This window comes from Acipenser ruthenus, chromosome 4 (genome assembly GCF_902713425.1).
Source record: "Acipenser ruthenus chromosome 4, fAciRut3.2 maternal haplotype, whole genome shotgun sequence".
In the NCBI taxonomy this organism is placed as follows: domain Eukaryota; kingdom Metazoa; phylum Chordata; class Actinopteri; order Acipenseriformes; family Acipenseridae; genus Acipenser; species Acipenser ruthenus.
This window is the reverse complement of record NC_081192.1, coordinates 28,602,674-28,626,944: the sequence shown is the minus strand read 5'-3', so window position 1 is coordinate 28,626,944 and position 24,271 is coordinate 28,602,674. Positions and strand designations below refer to the sequence as shown.

At 35.4% G+C, this 24,271-nt stretch overlaps 1 protein-coding gene across 6 annotated transcripts in view; it reads left to right on the top strand.

The window, feature by feature from the left end:
• Positions 1–24,271, top strand: part of LOC117399432 (pituitary adenylate cyclase-activating polypeptide type I receptor-like) — a 77,955-nt gene that overhangs the window by 17,534 nt on the left and 36,150 nt on the right. For all 6 annotated transcript variants that reach the window (XM_033998573.3, XM_033998572.3, XM_059022271.1 and 3 more), the window contains exons 3-6: positions 8,611–8,707; positions 20,153–20,260; positions 21,898–22,001; positions 23,624–23,721. In XM_033998573.3, the coding sequence (XP_033854464.1) occupies positions 8,611–8,707; positions 20,153–20,260; positions 21,898–22,001; positions 23,624–23,721 (407 nt within the window). The remainder of the gene's footprint in view (positions 1–8,610; positions 8,708–20,152; positions 20,261–21,897; positions 22,002–23,623; positions 23,722–24,271) is intronic.

The following is a 24,271-nucleotide window of genomic DNA, read 5'->3' as shown; positions in this document are numbered from 1 at the left end:
TCTCATTGGAAATAGGTAAATTTCAAAATATCACTGTCCTGGTCACAAAAGCAAAGTTTGTGGGGAATAATAGCCATTTTCTATACTTTTGAGGCATAAGCAATTAGGAAATAACACTTACTACCCAGGAACAAAAATTGTGTTACATAGTGTATTAACTACATTTCACAAAACAATCTAAATCCCCACACAATGACCAGAACATAGTAAGAGTAAATATAAACAAACAATTAGGAAAGGGGAAATTGTACAGATCAATTAATTAAGCTATCAAGCAGTTACAACAAAATGCAAGAATATGTTACTAGAGAAAAACATGACTTGGACAGTTTGTGACTTAATATAACATTTTTAATCTGAATGTCTGCCAGAGCAGTTGGGGCACAGAACATGGTTATATCACAGCAAACGACAAGGATTTGGTTTTAATGCCAGCTTCAAACAACCAACATCACATTACTGTACAATCAAATCAGATGTTGAAGATGATATATATATATATATATATATATATATATATATATATATATATATATATTACTACCGTATATTGACTCATAATAAATGCACATAGATATCCAATCGCCTAATATTATTGTTAGAGCCACAGTAGCAATGTTTTGAAGCACTGGCTGTTGTATTTTGTTTATAAATATCCTATAGCTTCAAGTAGTGGTCATATTTCCATAAGATCCTGATTTTAATACCTTTTGAGCAAATCAAACGCACAGATGCTACGTTCCCCTCTTTTCTTTACTCCTTTCAACATATTTCCGCAATGCATCTGCAAATATGCAAAAAATGGCTCAGAAGACAGATATGTGTTTGATTGTGCCTATTGGTGTGCTGCCTTTATTATAGAATTCACATCATTTAAAATATATTTTTTAGGATGCGGAGATAAGCCTCATGATTTCAAAACACTATTTATAGTAAATTGAACTCCCCTCCCTCCCCCTGCAGAACATTGGCTTTGAAGGAATCAGACAACAGCACAGACCCTAGTCTATTCTTCAAACAATGCTGCTAAAATAGGTGATTGAATTACCAGTACTTGCACACATGCTGCATTGCAGTCACATTTAAATTCAGTTCAATACCCCACTGTCATTTTATGGGCCCAGGAATATATGGTTTCTGCAGTCCCTGGACGAGCATGATTGATTCTTAAACAATTGCTATAAAAATAAACAGAATGCATTCCCAAATATAGGAATCAGAATGTTTTTACCACAAATTTACTAATTTGGTTTATTTACTGTTAGTCCATGCTTACAGTAAATTGTAAGTCTTATATTTTTCTGTGGAATAATCCTTTGCTAATTCACTTTTTTTGTGTAAGTCACATAGCGAAATATAGAAAGAGAGCACTGTAGTTTAATATTTTTAACTTCTGTATTAACAAAGTATACAATATCGACAGTGAGAATATTTTAATGGGTTATACTTTAAAAAGAGCCTGCAGATGTATATTCTTTTGAAATGATATGCACCTTTGGGAGTAAGTGCAAAGATAAGGGAAAACTGAACATACAGGAGTGTGTATGAAAAAAAAATACTGTACTGCTAACTTGTTATATCATTGCTTGGGCAAACAAAGCCCTCTTATTGTCTAAGAGGCATGCCCAAATCTCACAACAATGCACTGCTGAGTGTCAGTACTATACATTACTGTGCAAGGACTGTTCATTAACTCACTGCTGACATGTTTTAATGTAACATAGAACTATAATAGTGTTACTACTTGTAGTAGTAAGATTTTCACGTTCAGATGAAATTGTGAATTCTACTACAGGTATTATACACTACTCAAAAAATGAAAGGAGCAACACTTAAAATGTGATTTCTTTCTAAAACATGATTAACAACAAGAATTAAATTAGAGCATTTCAAGGGAGCACTCTTTACACATTGACATTAACAGATACATAATTATGTGCACAACACCAGTGACACACATCTGAACAGAAGACCCATGGAAATCAAAATGCCAGTAGGCTTAGTCTGTGGAGATAAATATTTCATATAGTTTGAAAAGTAAATGTCTCAGTTTCGAGTATGGGCTCCTCTAGTGTTGATGCAATCTTTACATTGACGTGGAGGGTTACGTCTCTAACGAACATGACATCCTAGAAGTTCCTAAAGATGTTCTATGGGATTAAGGTCTGGACTTCTTGATGGCCAGTCCTTAACCTCTGTAGTGCCCTACTGTAAATTATTATTATTATTCCTAAAATCTTACCTCACACCTGGGTTCATTGTGAGGTACAAAGTCCTATGTTACTGAACTCATCCATTTAATAGTAGAGTCCTCACATCCCTTACATATTAGAATACCAACCAGGTTAGACGTTTCTCTTGTACCATTTTAATAATTAAATGTTTTACATCAAGAAAAATAATGTTTTTTCTTTGACCAAAAATATTTTATATTATTGAAAAACTAAATCATATGTGATATAAAAAAACCTGCATAGATACAGTACTGTATATTTTTGTGTTGGGTGACTTGTGCTCTTGGCAAACCCCACTGCAATGTACTTGGTTTGTTGCAATGAGTAAGAGATGCTTGCTCCTTCTTCCCAGAATCCTACTGGATTATTGTGCCATTGAGAGTTCACATCTAAATATGTGTATAATACTATCCACCACCCACTTTTGAGAGAGGGATGTTAAATTAAAGAGTTTGACTGTGTGAGATGTGAAAATGGCAAAAAACAGACATACACTGAGGACAGGCACTTGTGTACTGGTGCTTGCACAGATTTAAAGAAAAATACATGTATCTTTGCATAAAACAAGACTGTTTATTAATGGACCCGAATGCCATTGAGTCAGTATGTGATTGTAACACAGTGCAAAAAACAAACTGGAGATAAGTAATACGTGATACAGACTTGCAAGCTGCTCAATATTAGTTTATATATGTTCTCTTAATGATAATTAGTAGTAAACTCAGCAGAGCCGTTTACACATTTAAAGGTGGCAGCCCGAGTCAAGAGGTGTTGCATGTCCTTGTGAAAATGCTGGACTCTGCTGTTTTTAAATATGATCTCAAATACTATCTTTAGTTTATATGATGTTTTTATTAAATGATAATGTTATGAAACCTGGGAATTACTTCAGTCTGTACACCAAAAAAAGAAGGAAAGCTGAAGTTGTACCTCTGCTAATGACCTATCTAGCGCTCCCTGCAATGTAAAGCACCATCTTCAGCTGTATAATAATACCTTATTAAGTCATTCACCTTTTAGAGGAACTGGCTAGGTGAGGTGTCCCCTGTCACAGTATTAGTGTTAACCCTTTGCTGCCCAGTGCCCAGGGCAGCAGTGTGGAGTAGTGGTTAGGGCTCTGGACTCTTGACCGGAGGGTCGTGGGTTCAATCCCAGGTGGGGGACGTTGCTGCTGTACCCTTGAGCAAGGTATTTTACCTATGCTCCAGTAAAAACCCAACTGTAGAAATGGGTAATTGTATGTAAAAAATAATGTGATCTCTGTATAATGTAAAATAATGTATAATGTCATATCTTGTAACAATTGGATAAGGGCGTCTGCTAATAAATAAATAATAATAATACTATATTTGACATTGAAAAAATAAATATTGAATAGGTATGGGAACATACCCAGGGCAGTAAAGGGTTAATTGTGTGTTTGGGTGGTGGTTTGGCAGTCATTGGCTGGTAATTCCCTATCCCCGCACAGTTTTTTTTTTTTTTTCTTGTCCACTTCAATCCAGCCTTGTGAGAATGTGGCTGGAATGGAGAAAACCAACAACCTGATTGGTTGGCCAAAAAATATTTATTGAGTTAATCAAATTAACTAATTTGAGGCTGCAGTCAGGCTAGTGTGTGGGAGAAGTGGTGACACACATGAGGCGTGTTACTGGGTAACTGAGCTACAAGGTTCTGCTCTCTGTACTTAAATGACAATTAATTTAAAACTGTATTATGTTAAACTGTTTGTTTGTTTGTAATCAAAAGGGGACACGTGCTAAAATCTACCTCTTTGTTCCTGTTTCCAGTGTTTAATTGTTTGACCTGTCACAGGAACATATTTGTTTTAAGCTCTATATCATTGAAATAGAATGAAACATAAATGAGAGTAGCAAGTTAGATGCCAATCATGTTACGACCCACATCTTACATGTACTGAATGCGTGAATGTGATATTGTGGCAAAGTGGTTAACAGTGGGCAGGCGCAGGTAATGCAGCAGTGATTAATGAACAGACAGACAATGATAATCCAGGTGCAACAGTGTTTATTTTTGCAATAGAATTGGTCTGATGACCAAAATACAGCGGTAAATAATAAACAATGATAATGAGAAGCAATACAGCGGTGTGTATTGCTTTACTGTAATCCACGGGTTTGGTCCCGAAATAATAAACAGTCCCATTTCCTAAACACCCACACACGTAACACAAAACACAAACACAAGTTCACAGTGAGTGCTAAAGTGCTCGTGGTGTAATTACAGTTCTCCGTGAAATAGTGCAGTGTTGTCCGGGTTTAGTGCTGGCCTTTGGTGACAGCTCTGGATCGTGTTAGCCACAGTTCACAACACAGGTCTCCTTTTGGTTTTGCTTTAACAATTTACAAAGGAAAGGATCACTTCGCTCCGTCCCCTTTTGTAACATTAATCATGACCCCTTGGTTAACAAGAACAACAGCTCCTCCAATCCACGGCTGCCACATCGGTTCCCTTCCAGGTCGATGATTTAGTGTACCGGAGCTCCGCCCCCTTCCTAGATGACCAACTTCCACCTAACCCTGGGAATGAATTGTCTGGCCATCCAGTCCAGGGCACTCTGTTCCCTTACACAGCACCCTCACAGGTCGGGAGGATGTATCACCAAGAATAATTTTGTCTCTGTCACAGATATATTACAAGAACCTTGGCATTCTGACCCTTTTTTGAACTCCCGTTCAACATTAGTAAGGGCCAGAAATGTTACTTGATAGGTGCCCCTCGGTGCTAAAAGATGTCTTGTCACCCCCCTAACCCATACCTTGTGCAATTCTTACCCATGATGATTCTATATAGAGATTGGCAACTGCTTGCTTTTGAATGTAGGGCTAAATTATATGGTACGTCATCAGTCCCAATCTTTCCTGATTGGGTTGTTTCCTGCAGGAAATTCCTTTAAATGCATTTGGAGTAAGGCACATGGCAGAGGCAATCAATTGTGTATACTGATAAAAAAGAAACATAGCATTGCTCCTTAAGGAACCATCATACAACTGCTGTTTTAAAGTGAAATTGAGTTTAAAATACATTTTCTTTAAATCTGATGAGGATGCTCTGCAAGCAATATCTTGTTTTAAAGGCTAGCAAACATGTTTGTTCATGTGAAAAGCTTAAAAGGTCAGTGGGCCATATTTTTAGTTTTATATTGTACACAATTGTTGGTTGCATTTGATATTACAGTTAAGATGGTAACTGCTAGTGGAAATAAGTGTGTAATTACTGGAATGGCCTGTACCCAGCTGTTACAATTTAATTACATCAGGCAGCAAGATGCATTCACAAAGCCATTCCCATGTAATGATACAGTAGTTACCATGCAAGAGTAAGAATCATACTTAGTAATTACATGGTTCTTCATGCCTTGTAATCTAAATACTGTAATTTATTTGTCAATCCTAGAACACCTGTAAGCACTTTGTTGTGTTTGGCTGTCTTGTGCTGTGTCTTTCTTCAGATAGCAAGTGTGACAGGGCTGACACTGTGTGTGAACTGGAAACCACGCACACCACAAACAAGCATCCTAACCTCTGTGCAAAAGAGCAATGCTCTTCTGCATTCGTTGTAGTGCTTTTAATCCCCCCCACCCCCAAGAGGACATCATCTGTAACAGTAGTGCATGATACAAATATCGTTTGATGTTCATTTAATTTGACTTGAATGAAACAACCAACCACTGTGATCATTTGTCTTTATGTAACCTGTGCCATTTACACATTATTTCAACTACCTCCAATATTTGTCAGATAGTATAATTAGGGCTTAAATTCTTCGTTTAGTTTGTGTTTTTTTTTTTCGTTTTTTATTATTAGTTGGCAAAATCAGTTAATTTCGGTTATTAAAAATAAACAGCACTCAAATGCATCCATTTTCAGTTTTTATAATACCTTGCATGTAGGTTTCACTAATACATATACAAAGGTTAGCTTACTGTGTTGAAGTGAGGATGTCCACATTTAGGATTCAGGCAATGTAGAACTTTGGATGCGTTTTGAATCAGAGAATTGTGAGAAGTAACAGATTTCGTTTTAAACCCCAACACCTAAATAGGTCTCTGTTAACCTTAAATATTTGGTTTTGTTCCAGCAACCAGTACAAAGCCTGGCTCTAGCATCCTATACATTGCTTGCTTATTAGGCCATTTTCTCCTTCAGAGTTCCTTGGCTGGAGTGAAGTGTCATATAACTTGTACTGTCACAGTACCAGTTCAGATCACATTTATATTGATTTGCTGCTGATAGAAAGGAATAGTATAGATATCAGATCGATTTTAACTACAATCCCAGTGGCAGGTGAAAACAAGTAATTTGTCTGCAATAAATTGAAGCAGCCCCATAAAAGTTTTAAAACCTTGATACAGTGTTTGGTTTTGCAGAAGGTATTTACTATTCCTGCACAGCAGGTACTGTATTGCTGTTGCAATTTGTGGCAAGACCAATGGACGTCACAAAGTCAAAGTAAAAATTATATAAGGAAAACTCAATGATCTAAAGAAATTTGAGATGAAGTTATTATTTTAACAAGGGGTCTGGTTGGGCTATTCCCCAATTAAGTATATATGTGCATTTTTGTATTTAATGGCATGTTGTTAAAAGGCATTTTCACAGTAACTTCAATTTCTTCTGTTCTCACTCTCACTCTCACTCTCTGTCATTTTAAAGGAATGTTCTTGCAAGGCTAAATTATAGTAATTTGGTCCTCAGGAACTCAGGCAAAAAGGCAGTAGTGTAATTATGTAACAATCTGTGTGTTTTGCAGCCCAGATTTGTATGCAACAGATATGTATTCAACTGATCTAAACAGCTGCAAATACAAATCATAAAAATACCAACTTTCCATATTTGTCCAATTATTTGGCTCCACTTTCTTCCCAATTTAGAATGTCCAATTACATGTACATTCCCTTACTGCAGCAACTCCCTACAAATGCTCTGGAGAACTGAAGGTCAGTGGGTGTCCTCCAATCCCACAACCAAGCCAATAGCCTCTTTACACCCAGGAACTCGAGAGGGGATGTTGGCGAACTACCGGCCTCTGAATAGACAGTCCTGCAGGTGTTCAGTTGAGCATTACAGGCACCTGGCCAGTTGGGTCTGCTGTATTGTCTTTGAGATAAATTGATGTTAAATGATCATGAATCGATTGTCCACAGGCAACATTTTCAGTCACATATCTAATTATATATTTTTTTGGAGTATGTCTAATGGATAAACCTATTGCATGAATCATCCACATCTATTTAGAATATATATATTTTTTTAGTGGCCACTATAATTACAGGATGAATGCATGCAATAGTGACATATGTAACAGACGTTAGCTTTTTCATTTTTTCTATAAATCTGAATACCCTTATATTAGCCCCCCTGTAACAATAATTAAACCTGTGCCAGTTTCTAATAAGACAGTGGCAGCTCGTCAGAGGAGGCACTGCCTACTCGAGAATATTTAATTGACAATGATAATAATAACGAGTAAATAATAGACTAGTTTAACGATCGTGTTTGTAAACAAAGACGGTATTCATGCAGGTTAAACAAATACGTATAAATGAGAAGAAACATGTGTAATGTGAAATATATGAATGTTTATTGTAAATGGAATAAATGTTAAATACTAGTTTATTTTTGTATAAAATGATTCCAGGTGTAACTGGTTATTAAATAATTAATCCTGTTAGGATTAGGTGTGGGTGTGGATTATTTAATGCCGTGTCTTTCCTTAGGAGGGAGCAGTAGTATTAGGTGGTCAGTAGTGAGCTTGTCTTGTGAATGTCAGTCCTTGCATGTACAACATGTTAGTCATTTGCAATCTGAGTGAAGTATCCATTACGAAAATAAATATTTATACCTGTGAACACTAGCAAGTTGCTATTTCCTGCATTTAAAATACCTCAGTGTTCTTGAGAGAATAATGTTATCGTGGGTGGGGGTAAACTTGTTCTGTCACCCTATTACACACCAAAGTAGTCAATAATATATATAGTTTATTTTTAACTTATACCATAAAATTGCTACTGTGCTGCATTGAAAAAATATATATTAATAACAAACATCAACTACAAATCACGGATTACTGTATATTCTGGTAGCTTTTCCATTTTTAGTGCAGGCTTAATATTTGTGGATGAGACCAGTATTTTATGTGTGTAAAAAAAAACAAAAAAACTATTTGCCACATTTTAGGCCTGCTTTTCAGTCACATATGTGAACATACAAAGACACCTTAAACCGCAAATGTGAACGGGGTTGCAGACCTAAATATGCGGCGGCCCAGTAGTGTGAACGGGATCTAAGTCTCCAAAATTGGTTCATGTGACTAAATCCAATATACTAACCTTGATTCATGTATTTATTTGTAGGTGAGCACCATGCATTCTGATTGCATGATAAAAAGGGACCAAGAACTTTGCCTGGAGAAAATCCAACAGGAAAACAGCTTTGATGATCCTACCATAGGTAAGTTTTTGTATTTAGCTGTCTATATTTTGTGGTCATCAGGCAGAGAGAGAGAGAGAGAGAGAGAGAGAGAGAGAGAGAGAGAGAGAGAGAGAGAGAGTGAGAGAGAGAGAGAGAGAGAGAGAGAGAGAGAGAGAGAGAGAGAGAGAGAGAATTAATACTATGTATGGGTCATCTGTTCTTTTATTGTAAGTGTAGACTACACACATTGTTATAATGTCCCTGGGGCTTGGATTGTGGCCACAGCTGCTTGGTTCATATAGTCTAGCCACTATATAGTACAGGTTTTACTCATAATACATGTTTATAGTGCAGCTGCATATAAAAACAATAGCTGGGTAAACTAATTGATCTGTTTGTCCAAGACCTTTAATAAACTGTTGATTGTATCTTGTTATATTATTGTTTGCAAATGGTCCACCCCCACTATAACTGTTGGATTAGAAGTCCATCTGCAGTCCTTTGTAAATGGAAGTTTATCTCACAAAGCAGTAAGTTCTGTTTACCTGCCCTGTACAATTAACTCTCATAAATAAAGAAACTCTGCAGTAGTGTGGGTGGATATGGAAAGTAATTTTCAGAAGTAGACTGCAATGGAATATAAATAATGAATGTGGTTGGATATGTGGGGTTTCCTGAGTTAGTTTAGGAATATGAACATTAATAATAATAATAATAATAATAATAATAATAATAATAATAATAATAATAATAATAATAATAATAATAATAATAATATTAATAATAATACATCTGTCCTATATTGGTAGCATACTGTCAAGTCCAAGATTGCTAAAACATCTCTGTATCAGGATCACCCATCTCTACAAAAAATTGGTATTTTTTATTCTAACTAATCTCAACAGCAGGTGGTACAGTTTTTATTTTATTTGTTTTTTTTTATGTTTAAAAAGGAATGACCATAGGGCATCTTGTAAAAGATACATATGGCACATGTGATATTCATAAATTGTTATGCTGAGTTAATTGAAGGAAGTGGCAGAGGTTCTGCCATAGACAGAACAATCATACTCTGTCCAAGGATATGTGATGGTGTGTTGGTCTGTGAACTATACAGGTGCACATTCTGCCTCATGATGGAATTGAATCTGGCAACCATCTTCCCATCACCAACCAGGCTAATACCCTGTGCATTGGATTTTGAGACACTGGAGTTCAGCCCTCTGACTGGGTGTATTCAAAGACCTTATATTCTGGTACATACAACCACCTATAGCCACTTCTATCAGTGCTTACTGTATGTCACTTTAACAAGCAGATAGGATAAAAAGATGGCAGCAGCAGCAGCATTAGAAACTTCAAATGATGTCAACTTGAAGCACTATAGCCTATATTTTATTGGGACAAATTGTGTTAACCGGTATTGGAGTTTATCCAAGCCACCTGCTGTTCTTGGAAAGATGTCAATGGAAACTGTATTGTCCACAGAGTTGGCAAAACCTCGATTTAGCCTCATTTGAAAGATTAAGAGACATGTAAGAGTATCCTTCTATTAGTGTCTTCAATTGTAGAAAGGAAGAAAACAGCAAATTGGCACAAACACACATGTAGTCATAAGGTTGGCTGCTTATCATCAATTTTCATTGGCAGGCACCAATTGCTGCTAAACCAGTGACTACTCAGGTCGTTTTTGTGCTCTGAAGTCATGCAAGTCTTGCCAGAGAAACAGAAGAACAGAAGACCTCCTTCACACCATATGTCAATTGATAATCATCTAAATTAACAAGTTGCCAATATGTGTTTGTTTGTTTGTTTGTTTCTATACCAATTTTATGTCATTCAAATCTGAATATTTGCCTCAACAATGCCTTTAAACATCCTCATTTCCAGTAATGCCATGGGGTGGTGGATTTAAAGATGCAGTACAAATAAAATCTGTATTAATTTACTCATACATAAGAAAAATTTGCATAAAATACAGGTAATCTACAAATTCAACAGTGCATAAAATGATTAATTATTAACCCTGGGTTGAATACATTTAATGAGGAATTGATTCGCTGCCTTGTATCTAAGACAATCACATACATTATTATATTTCCATTGGTACAAACTTGTTTTGTTTTGCTTGTTCATTCATTTTTCACTGCCCCACTTTTGAGCCTTTACCCAAAATACTATTTTCAAGCTTCTTTAACATAGAGCAATTACTTGCTCCACTGCCACTTTTGCTTCCATGCATTTCATTATCATAGGGCACCTGTTGCTAAGGTTTAATATTCAATCTGAAACAGTAAGCAAAAGAGTCAATTTAGCTCCAACATTTAACTAGTTGAGGGTGGTGTAAAATGAGGCGCAAGCTATGAAACAGAGTGTTATCAAGGTAAAGCAGTTTGGATTGATCACAGTGGTTTTATTTATAATGTATAAATCAATGCACTTTTTAAGGCATGAATTTGTTTTCACCTTTTCTGAAATTAGCTACTACTATCATTTTAAATGATCATTTTACATAAAATAATGAATTTGTAACCTTTTTATATTTAAAAAATGAGTTAATAACAGAGTTCTAAAGTGCAAACAATGATCTTTGCCAACAAATGCTATACATTAATTGCTGTATGAATATATCAGAAAGTTATATTCCAATTTTAAAAAGTAATGACATGCTGGTTTTACATTTTTTTCATTGTGATAAACACCTTTAATTAATAATGAAATGGACAATTGAGCGTCACCCCCTCTATATTCAATAATATTTACAAGTCATTCATATAACATATATGGCAAACTGAGTACAGCACAGGAATAATAATAATAATAATAATAATAATAATAATAATAATAATAATAATTAAGACGCTTATTGTCAAAAGTTTGTAGATATCTGTACTGCTTTTGTAAGGGATGAAAGGATTGTCAGCATAACAGTTGGTTCCAAATGCACATGTTGTAAAGTTGTTCCAAATCAAACATCAGAAAATATGTAAACATAGTGTTAATTTAGGTAATATACCTTTTTACTGCTTAATGAAAGAAAATCTCCGTTCTAGTAGACGCCCTCTGAATGTTAGCTTTCAATGTTGACTAAGTGGCAGTAACCACAACAGCAATAGCAAATTGTCTCCATTTTGAACGACAAGTTGTAGAAATCAAACAACTGAATGCAGACTGATTATTCAGCAATGTTATTTCAGCATATCATAATAACAACACAGACCCTGTGCGCTGTTCTCTAACAAAGCCAGGAGGCTTTGAATAAACTTTAGGAACACAATGTGAACAAGTTACTGAACAAACAGTATGATCAACATTAACACATATAGGTTACTAGATATTGAAGAGGTAGGTAGAAATAAAAAGATCACAAAACATGTTCGCCATTGTGTAAGAGCTGCCTGAACTGATTTTTTTTTTTTTGCATTACATTTTTATTTAGGTTATGCGACATTGTCCACCTCTGGTAATTTAAAGCTTGATACAGTACACAGTCCCGAGATTAACAATCTAAAAAAAAAAAATACAGACACATACAGAGGAACTAAATGTTAATATTGTAAAGGCCTCAGAATTAAATTAACTATTTTAACTGAGGTAGTGCTGCCTGGAGGCTACCAGACCACAAATGGCATTTTGAGTAAACCTCATTACTCATGGAATATTGAGGAAAACATTTATATTCATTAGCAACTAAAACTAGTGCTGCTTAAAAACAGAGACAAACTTTCAATGTTAAGTTTAACGCAGACATTTTCTAATAGCAATAGAACCCTTACAGAAAATATGAGGCACTTTTTTACACAGAGAATTGTGAGAGTCTGGAACCAACTCGCCAGTAATGCTGTTGAAGCTGACACCCTGGGATTTTTCGAGTTATTATACAACCATATGAGGCACTTTTTTACACAGAGAATTGTGAGAGTCTGGAACCAACTCGCCAGTAATGCTGTTGAAGCTGACACCCTGGGATTTTTCGAGTTATTATACAACCAATGTTCCTAAATATTTAAATGCTTACCTGAAAAGCAGTACATTTTAAATTGTAGAATGTTATTTTTTTTTAAGGCATTCTACTTTCACAAGCAGTGAATTATCAAACAAAATAAAACACATAAATACATTTAAAAATAACACATACAATGTCCCCTTCTTGTACTGGATTGAGCACTCTTTAGCAGAAATATTTTTAATCTTTGATGGGAAGGGAAATTAAATCTAAAGATTTTTTGTCTGTGGTGAAGTGTAGTGCAGTATTGATATGCTTTGTCTTGTCTGTTACACTTCATCAGTACTTACAGTTTGACAGCACCCAAAATGAAAAAAAAGCTGTGTCTTTTATTATTATTATTATTATTATTATTATTATTATTATTATTATTATTATTATTATTATTATTATAGTTTTGTGTAACACCTGCAATAATTAAACCAGGTCTACCTGTCTTGGGGCACTCATTAAATCTAATGTGACAGTTCATGAAATTGGAGGTGTGAAAATCTGGAGGATGTGTGAAGCATCCCTCCCGGCTTGAAATCTTGGAACAATTCCAAGAAGGGTCTGTTTCTATGTGTAAACTGCCACCTTGTGACTCGGAATTGTATTGCAGTGTTTTTCCTCTGCTGAAAGTAGCTTTTAGGGGATGAGCTGTCCGTGGTTCTTAATGTAACTGAAATATACATTTCTTTATTTCCTGATTTTAATTGGGTTTTGTCAGTTTAACCATGTTTCTCATCACACAATCTGTTAACAGCAGAACAGACTTGAAGCTATATTAAATCCAGTGATGAACTCTGAGTAGAATATTATTCTGATGCTTTTTTTTTGCTTTTTTTCCTAAATAACAATGATGGTTTATTATTATTATTATTATTATTATTATTATTATTATTATTATTATTATTATTACACAGTGTACTTCAAAATGACCTTTTGGAACTTTTGTAGTAGAAATTGATTATTGTGCTGTCTTTTGTTAAGTAACAAATTCAAGTTTGACTGAATCTGAAAGCTTATGTTTAACATTCAAAATGACTAAGGGTGTTGAGAGTAACAAATTAAAACTTTTAATTAGAACAGTGGTTTTGTGTTTCTACCTAGCAACATGACCTGAATGCTGTAGATCATTTATTATCGGGCTGTTGACAGTTACGTTTGTGCGAACCTTAATAACCATGGCTGTAGTAATCCCATTGTGGCACTGCTACAGTAGTTTAATATTAGTCACATCGCTGCATACATCGCAATGGTGTATTAGTTGCTCCCCCCTTTTAAGGGCCCTGCAAAAATGCCTAGAAAATTGACTTATACAACATTTTTTACAGTAACTTTTTCTAGGATTTCTCCAACCAGATTAGTGGGATTTTTGCCAGTTTACAGATTAGATTTGCTTACTTTTATTTATGCATTATTAGAGACCCACTTACTGCTGCCAAAATCCCCAAGACTCAACCTTCCTATTCTTAATTCAGTCAGGAATGCAAGCACAGTGAGTTTACAACATTAGCTGGATAATGTTTTATTCAAATAAGTAACCTCCAGGCCCAACATAATTAACAGTATGTGACAGTCTCCCAGGATCTCTTAAACTAATTGGGATTGCTTAGTGAAAATGAAATTAAATCTGATGGTCCCCCATTATGGCAGCTGAGACTAACCTTGCCCATCACTGTATTACTTCAGCCATTGTTTTTTTTATTTATTTATTTCCCTGTAGACAGTAAGGTATAAGGGCTACAGTAAACATTATTTAAAAACATGATGAAATATAAATGAAAGTGGTGGCCAATTCTAGTCCTTTCTATTATCTGCAGACTTGTATTTAGCTTGGAGATAAAACACGGCTGGATTCCTAACCTCGCTCATGCATTGTATCATTTGCATGCTCTCTAGATAGGATGAGAAATAGGAATTTTAAGTATAGATTATTATTTACCAGATGCCTCAAAATGTGTTTCTGTTACACTAATGAAAGCAATAAAATGACAGGGTGCACATGCCTAGGGGTGTTGTTTGTGTTGTAGTGCTTATTAAATGGTAGCTCCCACACACTCCATCCCTACCGAGGAACATGTCGCATCACCACAGGATCATCTCTATCTGAGGATTCTACACATTCGCTGTCAGCCACCATACGCCATTGACTTTCAACCTGATTTTTCACAGGTTGGATTTCAAGGTTGATTATCATAAAAACATTTCAAAATGGCTGCAATAAATGATACAGTGCTTTTTCCCAGATTGTAATCCCAATAATCTGCTTGAAACATACCCTTATTTTACATTCCCCAAAGATAGAGACAAGAAAAAACAACTCATCTAGACAGGAGGACATTGAGATAATGTTTAGGACTGTCACCTTGGCAACAGGTCAATAAAGAAGGAAGTGACATCAATACTTTCCTAGATTTCAAAGCCATGCAGGTATGGTGACGTATTCTCACAGATTGGAACACTTGCTAGCCAATGAGATTGCTCCCTCTTTTTATTACCATTTGATAAGTAGGGCTTCTGATTTCTGGTTGTAACCGATACAAAACAATAAAACACCCCTGATACAAAAAAAAGAAAAAAATGAAATCGGTTTTACTCAATTCATGTCGACTTCACCCCTTTAGCATAAAAACAACCTACTACAAAAAACAAAAACAACTAGTGCAGTTGGGCAATGTCCCTCCTTCCTGACTTTAAACCCGAGCATTTTTTACTTTTTATATAGTATATAAAAAGCGAAAGCCCCACAAAAAATTACACAGAAACCCTAATTGATAAGTAATACAAAAATAAACTTCTATGACAAACATTTGGACTAGATCTCTTTCTTCATAAGGCTGATTTTCAAAGGTCCCATGGATATTTGTAAAAAATAAAAATAATAAAATAAAGTGCTTAAATCACTAGCCAAATAACATACAGTCTGGCCTTAAATTATACTTTTAAGGGAGTAACTTTTGGCAAATACTGTAACTATTTACCAAGTATAGCCTACTGTTTAGGTTGAGCAGTGGTATATGTTTATTAAATGTGGCTGTAAATAAAAAAAAAAAAAAAAAACTTGATACCATGATACTGGAACTACAATGGTAGCAGTAGTCATTTCATATCTTCAAGTTTACAAAATACATCGTACATTATTTGTTTTGGAAAACCAAAGCAGCTTAGTCTTTGTTAGGCTCAGAATCCGTTGTTATCAGGTCTGGTCTGGAGGAAAAATAAATCTGATAAATGACATATGCATTAAAAACAATATTAGGAATTTCTCATTCGAAACAGATTTCTGAAATGTATGTTTTCAACCATATGTCAGTAACGGATGCAGAGAGTAAATTAATCTTTCACAAAACAGATTAGGGCACTGAAAACACAGGCAAAATGAACATTAATAATTTTATAGGTAAATCATGGGAGAAACTTTGATAACAGATATTTTAAGGAAAATAAATAATCCTTTTGAAAACAGCCCTTATGTCTACTATGGATTATACATTGACATAGAATGTGATACATTTATTTAATTATTACAACAAATACCACCTTTTTTTGACAGTTTTGTTTTGTGGCATATCCTTGTTCGTTAAGAAGTTTGATTGAATAGCAATGTGGCTCATTGTTAGTTGTTACCAAATATAACCAACCAAAGGATACAATGAAAATGATCTAAACCTTTGATGTTAAGGATTTTACATTGTTAGCCTTTCTGTAAAACAATGCCTTTCCTTTTATATCATACTCAGAAAAATAATAACATTTAGGGTATTAGTCAGGTAGCCATTTCTTTTTTTATTCTCTGTTACTAAGGGAACTTGACATCCATTTTTTGTAATTCATGAACCTATTCTTTTTTAATTTATGTATTTATTTTCAACCCAAACAAAGCAGAAATCTTAACACACAGGAAGAATGTACTATACTGTATAAAAATCCTGATGAATGCTTTGTCGCAATGTTTTAGGTAGAATTCAGTCAGTGATGGAATTATTTACCTTCTGTTTGCTATTCTATTCATGGCAAGAGAAAAGCTGACATCCTATCTGAAATGACTGAATGACTGAACTAGTCCTTGAGAAGAACACATACTTGATCTGAATAGCAATGACAAAGAATTCTTCACCAGTGCTATATACTCCCCGCTGCACAAGAGAACAAGTCAAGCAATGACACTCTTATTGTAACTGCTATTTAGAGGCATAGGTATCCAAGCTAAACACCTTTGTGGGGAGAAATATGAATCCTTTTATGTCAGTCAGCTACCAAAGTAGTCTTTGAAATGCCACGGTAGTTTAATAATGAGGCAGTGACTTCATTCCAATGCTTTGGAATGCTTTAGAGGATTTCAGCTTATATCCATTACAGACAGCTCAGTGGTCTTTCTTGTTTTCTTTATGCTGATTATTGGGTTTGTTGCATTCAGTTTTCTTATCTGGCCCTTGCTCAAGCTAAAGGACATTGCTTCAGCTGTCCCCGATTCAGTTACCAAAAGATCAGCTTGTTTGAATGCCACTGTTCCAGCTCCTTTTTGTTCACTGCTGTACTTTGCTGACTTGCACATCTGCATCAGCACAACATAGAATTCTAGACTTCAGAAAGCTGTGATCTAAAATATGCAAGATTGTAGTAATCAACCTAATTTGTGTCTCTAATTCAGTGTGATGCCAAATCCAATTGGGTAGACAGGTCTTAACAAAGTGGTCAGGCTATGTATATCACCACAATCATTTTCAAGAAAGGATTTCTAAACTGACCCCTGGTTGAATCTAAGCTTAGCAGACAAGACTAACAACAATCTAATAGGATGACAACAGGTCATTTTAATACATTTTAATATCTATGCCTGGAGCACAACAGGCATCGCACAGTATAACCTACTGTATTATCTATTCTCATCAGGGATATTAATAGCTAAACAAAGAGATCTGTTGCACCTATACAATATGAACTCTGAAGACGCTTGCAGTGCTTAAAATATAAACAATCAGCTTATAATAGAGACTTGATTCTTATTGCAGAATGTAAATTATGTCCAAATTAATTATTAATATTTTATTCAAACCATAAGATTGCATTTGCCGTGGATAAATCACCACTTACTTTTTATCTATTTGTTAGCAAATGTTTTGTTTTTTTTTAAATACCACTCACAGCCCAATGGATTAAATTACTTTTTCCCATTTAGAGTGAGAAATTAAAAACACAAGGCTGAACAGATTACTGATGTTTCATGAGGCCATATTGGAGAAGGATATGCTGAAAATATTAGATGTGCTGTTCATGCAGAAAAGTCATATAAGCTTCTAGATTGAAATAGTGGCCGGGATTGACTTTCTAGGTTTGATCATCTCCCTCGATCTTCATAAGTCATACCCCTGAGCCATAGCATTGGTCTAGTTGGTCTTCTCTGAACTCCTTTTTGTAGTGTGGAGACCAAAACTTAACACAAGTCTATGTTTCTTCTCATCAGTGCATTTATACAACCTCATCGTAAATGCTGATGCTTCAGAAACTGTAAATAACAGCAGATGTTGTAACAATTGTCTGTTTCTTATCCTGACTGTAGCACATGTGCATTGCTAAATAAAATAATCTGGGATAGAGCTTTGAAGCTCTTCTTAATTGATCTTGACCATGCTGTTGCTGTCACTGCCAAATGTTTAATTACAATAGATCAGATGGTAAATTGTAAATCATAAGCAGAACACTTCAGTGGAAGCATAGGGGACATTAAGTGTAATATGAATTGCTATTTTATATATATATATATATATATATATATATATATATATATATATATATATATATATATATATATATATATATATATAATAAAGAGGTTCAAAGGGATAGAAAACTAAGATAATACAGGCTTGGAAAAGTTACTCAATTAAAAAAAAATACCTTGTAAACATGTCAAATTTAACATGCCCACAGGATATCACCCTAACTAAGTAATGGCTTTGTATAATATTCTTCATTTGTTTATTTTTATTTATTTAGTTTTGTAGCAGTTTGCAAAGTGGCCTATTTACCACTAAATTAGCCTTGACTCAATACTACCCTCTGCTGTGCAGTAGTGGGAGTGACTAATAGTATTCATGTTAACTTTGGTGAAGTTCAGGGGGCGTTAACCAGGGCTTCGCTATTTCCTAATTACACCTGTCTGTCATCATTGACTCCCTATTTAAACCCAGTCACAGCTCAGCTCTTTCTCTTGCGTTAGCTTTTTTTCCTTCTCCTCCCTCCTCCTCTGTGTCGGGCCCCTCTGGGGGGATAGTGATTCTCACTTCCCCGACCTAGAGTTCCTCTAACTCCACAGGTTCTTCATGCGTTCAGAAGGGACCATCAGCCACACTATTCTTTCACAGTTCATGTGCTTTATCTTGCCTCATGAAAGTCTTACTCTGTCTTACTTCCTCCTCTATCCTCCTGGGACGTGACCCTCATACTCTTAGTGCTCGAGTCCTGTAACTAACAATTATTTGTGTTCTTTCAGATTCTCTATTCCTCCTTACCTCAAGGCTTCGTATGAGCTGTTCCGTCCTCTGAGGGCCGAACCCGGTCGCTAACTGGGACCCAGTCATGAGGCCAAGCCTATAAGACTCTCCGAGAAGTCAGAGAACTCTGTTTTCAGGGGCCCGAAGGCCAATAGGGCCAGACTCGACTGCATAGGGAATGCTCTCTCTATTGGAGTCCGGCCTGTCCTTTTCTCTATCTCTCCCCTGCTCTAGAGGCCGAGCCTCGAATCCTAAGTTGCAAAACACTCCCTTCCTCTCGCAGCTCTGGTTCCTGCCCCGTGAACTGCAAGATAAGACTTGTTAAACACCATTGTTTGGGTTATGATTTTAGTGTTTTTACCTGACAAAGTTTTAACCATTTAACCACCTTTCCCCAAAAATGCTGTCAGGTCATTTGTTAACATTTCCCTTATGTAATGTTATGTACCTATAGTAAATCAGACATCTACTCTCAGCAAATGAGCTGGAGTCTTTTTGGAACAAATGTCATTTTGTAATAGTTTAAGGAAACCTGAATTAAAATAAGTATGTTAAGCTTCAGGTTCATATTGGTTTTCCTCTTTTTGTTTCGAGTATGTGCTGAAACAAAATATTTCAGGCATGCGTTATTACCAATAGGAATTTTACTAAGGAAGCAGATTTCATTGCCGACAGTAGCTGCACAAAATAAATGCATACTATGAATAGCTGTTTATCTTTCTCTAAACATAAGGCCAATAAAATATAAATATTTATCTTTCTTCTTCAGCCCTGATGTTACATCTTTCTTTGGGGGGAAGGGGGGGGGGGGGTGTTATTGACAGTAGAATCTGTAGTGGTAATACAAATCTCCAAAAATACTGCTTTCAGTATCTTTTCTACTAGTACTAGTCACTCCAATTTGTTTAACCAAAATTGGGTAAAAAACAAAACACAGCAATGTTAACCCCGACTGACATCGAAAAAATGTTTCTCTTTTTATGTTGGCTACCTGCATAGGATGTCCTGGGATGTGGGATAACATCACCTGTTGGAAGCCTGCTAAGATTGGGGAAGTTGTTGAAGTCCCCTGTCCAGAGTTTTTTGGAATTGTAGGTTCTGAAGATGGTAAGTAATACATTTTAAATGAATAGCTTATTATAATACATTGAAGATAAACTTTAGTTCTACACCTTATGCATTCATACTTATAGAGTTTGTTTTGGAAGATATAGTGACCAAGATCCATTGGGTTCTATAAGATATCCCCTTTTGTATTCAAGAACAGCACGATAGTTAAAAAGAATATGTACATAGAAAGTGAAGGTATTTCACAGCTGTCCATGCACGTACAGTACTATCCTGTTTACATAAGTACAGTGTATGGAAAAGAAAGTATACCTACAGGTAGCGGACAAAAAAATAGGTAAATGAGGGACACCAAATATATTGAAAGCAAGGGCTTCCACACAGGTGTGGCTCATGGGTTAATTAAGCAAATAACATCCCAGCATTTTTAGGGTCAGGTATAAAAATGCAGGACAGGCCTGGTTGCCTATAATTATGGCTAGCATGGCTGCAAGAGGTGACCTCAGTGACTTTGAAAGAGGGGTGATTGTTGGGGTGCATTTGGCAGGAGCTTCAGTGACCAAGGCAGCTCAACTTGCTGATGTTTCACGAGCAACGGCGTCTAAGGTGATGTCGGCATGGAACTCCGAGGGAAAGACATCATCAGCAAAGGGCAACAGTGGACGGAAGTGCATACTCCAGGATCGTGATATCTGTGCATTAATTCGAAGTGCAAGGCAAAACAGGCGAGCAACTGCAGATCAATTGACTGCAAATTTCAACCTGGGGCGCGAGCAGCAAGTTTCATCAAAAATGGTCCGCCGAGAACTCCACAGAGCGGGATACCATAGTGGCCCAACACCCTATTAAGTGACTTTACATTGGCGTTTCCATTTTTTTGTCCACTACCTGTATATTATGTCTTTGTATTGCAATCTATGCAAGAGGTTATAAAATAGTTATTCATGGTGTTTGAATAAAAAATAGTTATTCAATGAGTTTCAACACACGTCGTGTAATCTATAATAAAATAGTAATAAAATATACTGAGGTAGGCACATATTTCATCATAATGTCTTTATCATTGTCTTTGTATACCATGGTCAAAAACCAACTTGAGAAATGTTACTTTATTTCTGTCAGTAAAAGTACTATATTTAGATTTCTGTAGTTTATATGGGATCTGCACTCAGTAATATATGTTCTTTGCCATTCAGATACTATCGAAATCCTTCTCAGTGTGTGTTTACTTTGAGCTAATTACACAACAAAATGTATAAAAAAATAACAAAAAAACATTAAAACGCATAGAGCCTATGCTGTCAACAAAACATTTGCCCAGCTCCACACACAAGTGGATGACTAATGGCAGCCAGACATTTTTATTGCAATTATCTCTCTTGGAAGCATAGTGTCTTTAAATGTGTTTAATGGTTATACTGTAGCTAAGAATAGCAATAACCAATAGTTTTCCTTTGTGATTCATGCCTTCATCCAGCCCATACTTAAGCTGACTTCACTTGCAGTTATATACCATAGGAGACAGAGAGAGAGAGAGAAAGAAAGAGAGAGACAATATAATCAATTTCTTCATTATATGACCCTTTTTTTGCAGAACCAGTATTTAATATAAAGGTTGAATCTGATGGTTACATTTGCATCATTAAACAGACCCCCAATATGTGTTTTTGTTGCAGACTTTGTACACATCAGCAGGAACTGCTCTGAGTATGGCTGGTCAGAACCTTTCCCACATTATTATGATGCTTGTGGTTTTAATGAGAATGAAACCGATCATGAGGTAAATACACACTCAACAATGGATCACACTGAATTATGGCAGTAGTGCTTTTGTCATCCATTGTTAGATATGCCTATTTTCATCTCCAGTATTTCCAGTACAATTACTGCATTTGATTAAAACAGCTCCTCTCTCTCACTGCATACAACCTATTTGTTTTCTGAACTTCTCCATGAAGAGATTCTAGGAAATTTAAATGTTTTCTGTGTAATTTACACTGGGAAGAATACTGTATTTCAGTCTCCCCTGTATTGTGGCTAGTTTTTAAAAAGCAGACTCAGAAAAATAGAACACTTTCATGCATATGAACCAATGTAATGAATCAAAACAGACTTAAAAAAAAAAAAAACTTTGCATAACTGTAAAACTGTGATTAAGTGTGATTAATGGGCTAGATTTTTCTACTTTTTACAGTTGTGTTAAAAGTGCCCCTTCACTTAAGTACGGTATTATAGTTTACACAACATGCAACATGAAAATAAATTATTATTATTTATTTCTTAGCAGACGCCCTTATCCAGGGCGGCTTACAGTCGTAAACAAAAATAAATGTCCTTTAAACAGTAAAAGGAAACATGAAATAAGTGTATATGGAAGTGTGATTATAGCATATTTTGACCTTAATGAAATAAGAGTCAGTTATTGGTGTGGCAGGTAATGTCAAGTGTATTGCACTACCAAAATATAAACTTGTATGACGCACATTAACAGGACTCAAACATATACCGTGCAATTAAACAGGTCAGTTTTATGCCCTTCGAAAAATGGTAGCAAAAAAAGAAACAAATAAATAAAGTAATCAGACAATTAATCAGTCAGATTATGAATCAGGCAATTAATCAGTCAACTAATCACTATTTAAATATTAACAATAAATATTGCACATTATATTAAATAATGTAATTACAAGCAGCCAGCAAATATTCAATAATTCATTATTGTTATTTTGCCACAAAACAAAAAGAAAAATAATATATGAGAAGCTTTTCATTAGCAATTGAAATCCCACTTTAGTGTAATTCAATAGGCCAGCTATTCAAAGCTAATAAAAATGGGAATAGAACCCTCAATTGTCCAATTAACTATGCTATCTCTGGTAAGAAGGATTGCAGTAGTTAAAAATAAACATTAAGAAATAACACATTGCTGTAAAGCAAGGCAATGCAATAAACAGTGTCAAGTAAACACTACAAATGCAACGACAGCAACTAGGGACATTCTCAATTGTTACTTTAGATTATTATTGTCCTCTCGCTCCTGTGAGCACATGTTTTTTAGAGTCAGACAAACTATAATTATATCGTAGCAACTGTTTTAAACAAACAGTTAACAGTCAGTGCAGGAAACTTAGATATGATGCTTAAAAGCACTAAAGTTTGTACGACCTGGTCCACCGGTACAAAACGAAGTCAAACTTCTGGTCTTCCTCAGTAAGGCTAAAACAGCTCGAACCCTCGATCTCCAGCTCTATGCGAGTAGTAACATTCCATCAATAGTTTGGTTCTTCCAAAAGAAAGTAGCCGTTTGTTTATTATTTATATAAAAGAAAGGTACAGATGGTATATTTGTTTTTGAGAAATGTAGAGATCATTTGAACTACACATTCCTTTGTTTATTTAAAGGATCTGTATTTTGTGTCAGTGAAGGCTCTATATACAGTTGGATACAGCACATCCCTAATCTCTCTCACGACTGCAATGGTGATTCTCTGTCGTTTCAGGTGAGTAATGCAATGTTACACAAATAGAGGGGGTATTTAATGGCTTGTAGTAGGAATGATACATTTTTTTTTTTTTAAAGGCTTGACCAATAATCCATAAGCTATTCGGTCATGCTGTTTTTAAGTGGTTAACAATTAGCTTATGAACACATTAAGAAATGTTAATTTTATTTATTTTTTAATGTTTTTTAATATGTAAACTAGTTTCCCCTAGTTTTGCTCGCAGTACACTCCTGTGCACTAGATGATGCTGGCACTTACTAATATAAAGACACTTTGGGTGATCTGCACATTTGGCTATGGCAAGCAACTAAAACTGAAGAGAAGCTCCTGAACGAACTTATAATCAAACCCCTTAACAGATATACATAGACATTATTTTGATGGTTTCTCTTTGTAGTGTATTGGTCTTGATCTGGCTTAAAATATTTCATGTGAATGATAAATCTTTGTAAAAGATTCACTACTCATGCAGTGTTGTTTTTATAACTACAGTACTTCTTAAACTGAAATACAATACATTTAGAGATCATCACACAGCTCTATATCA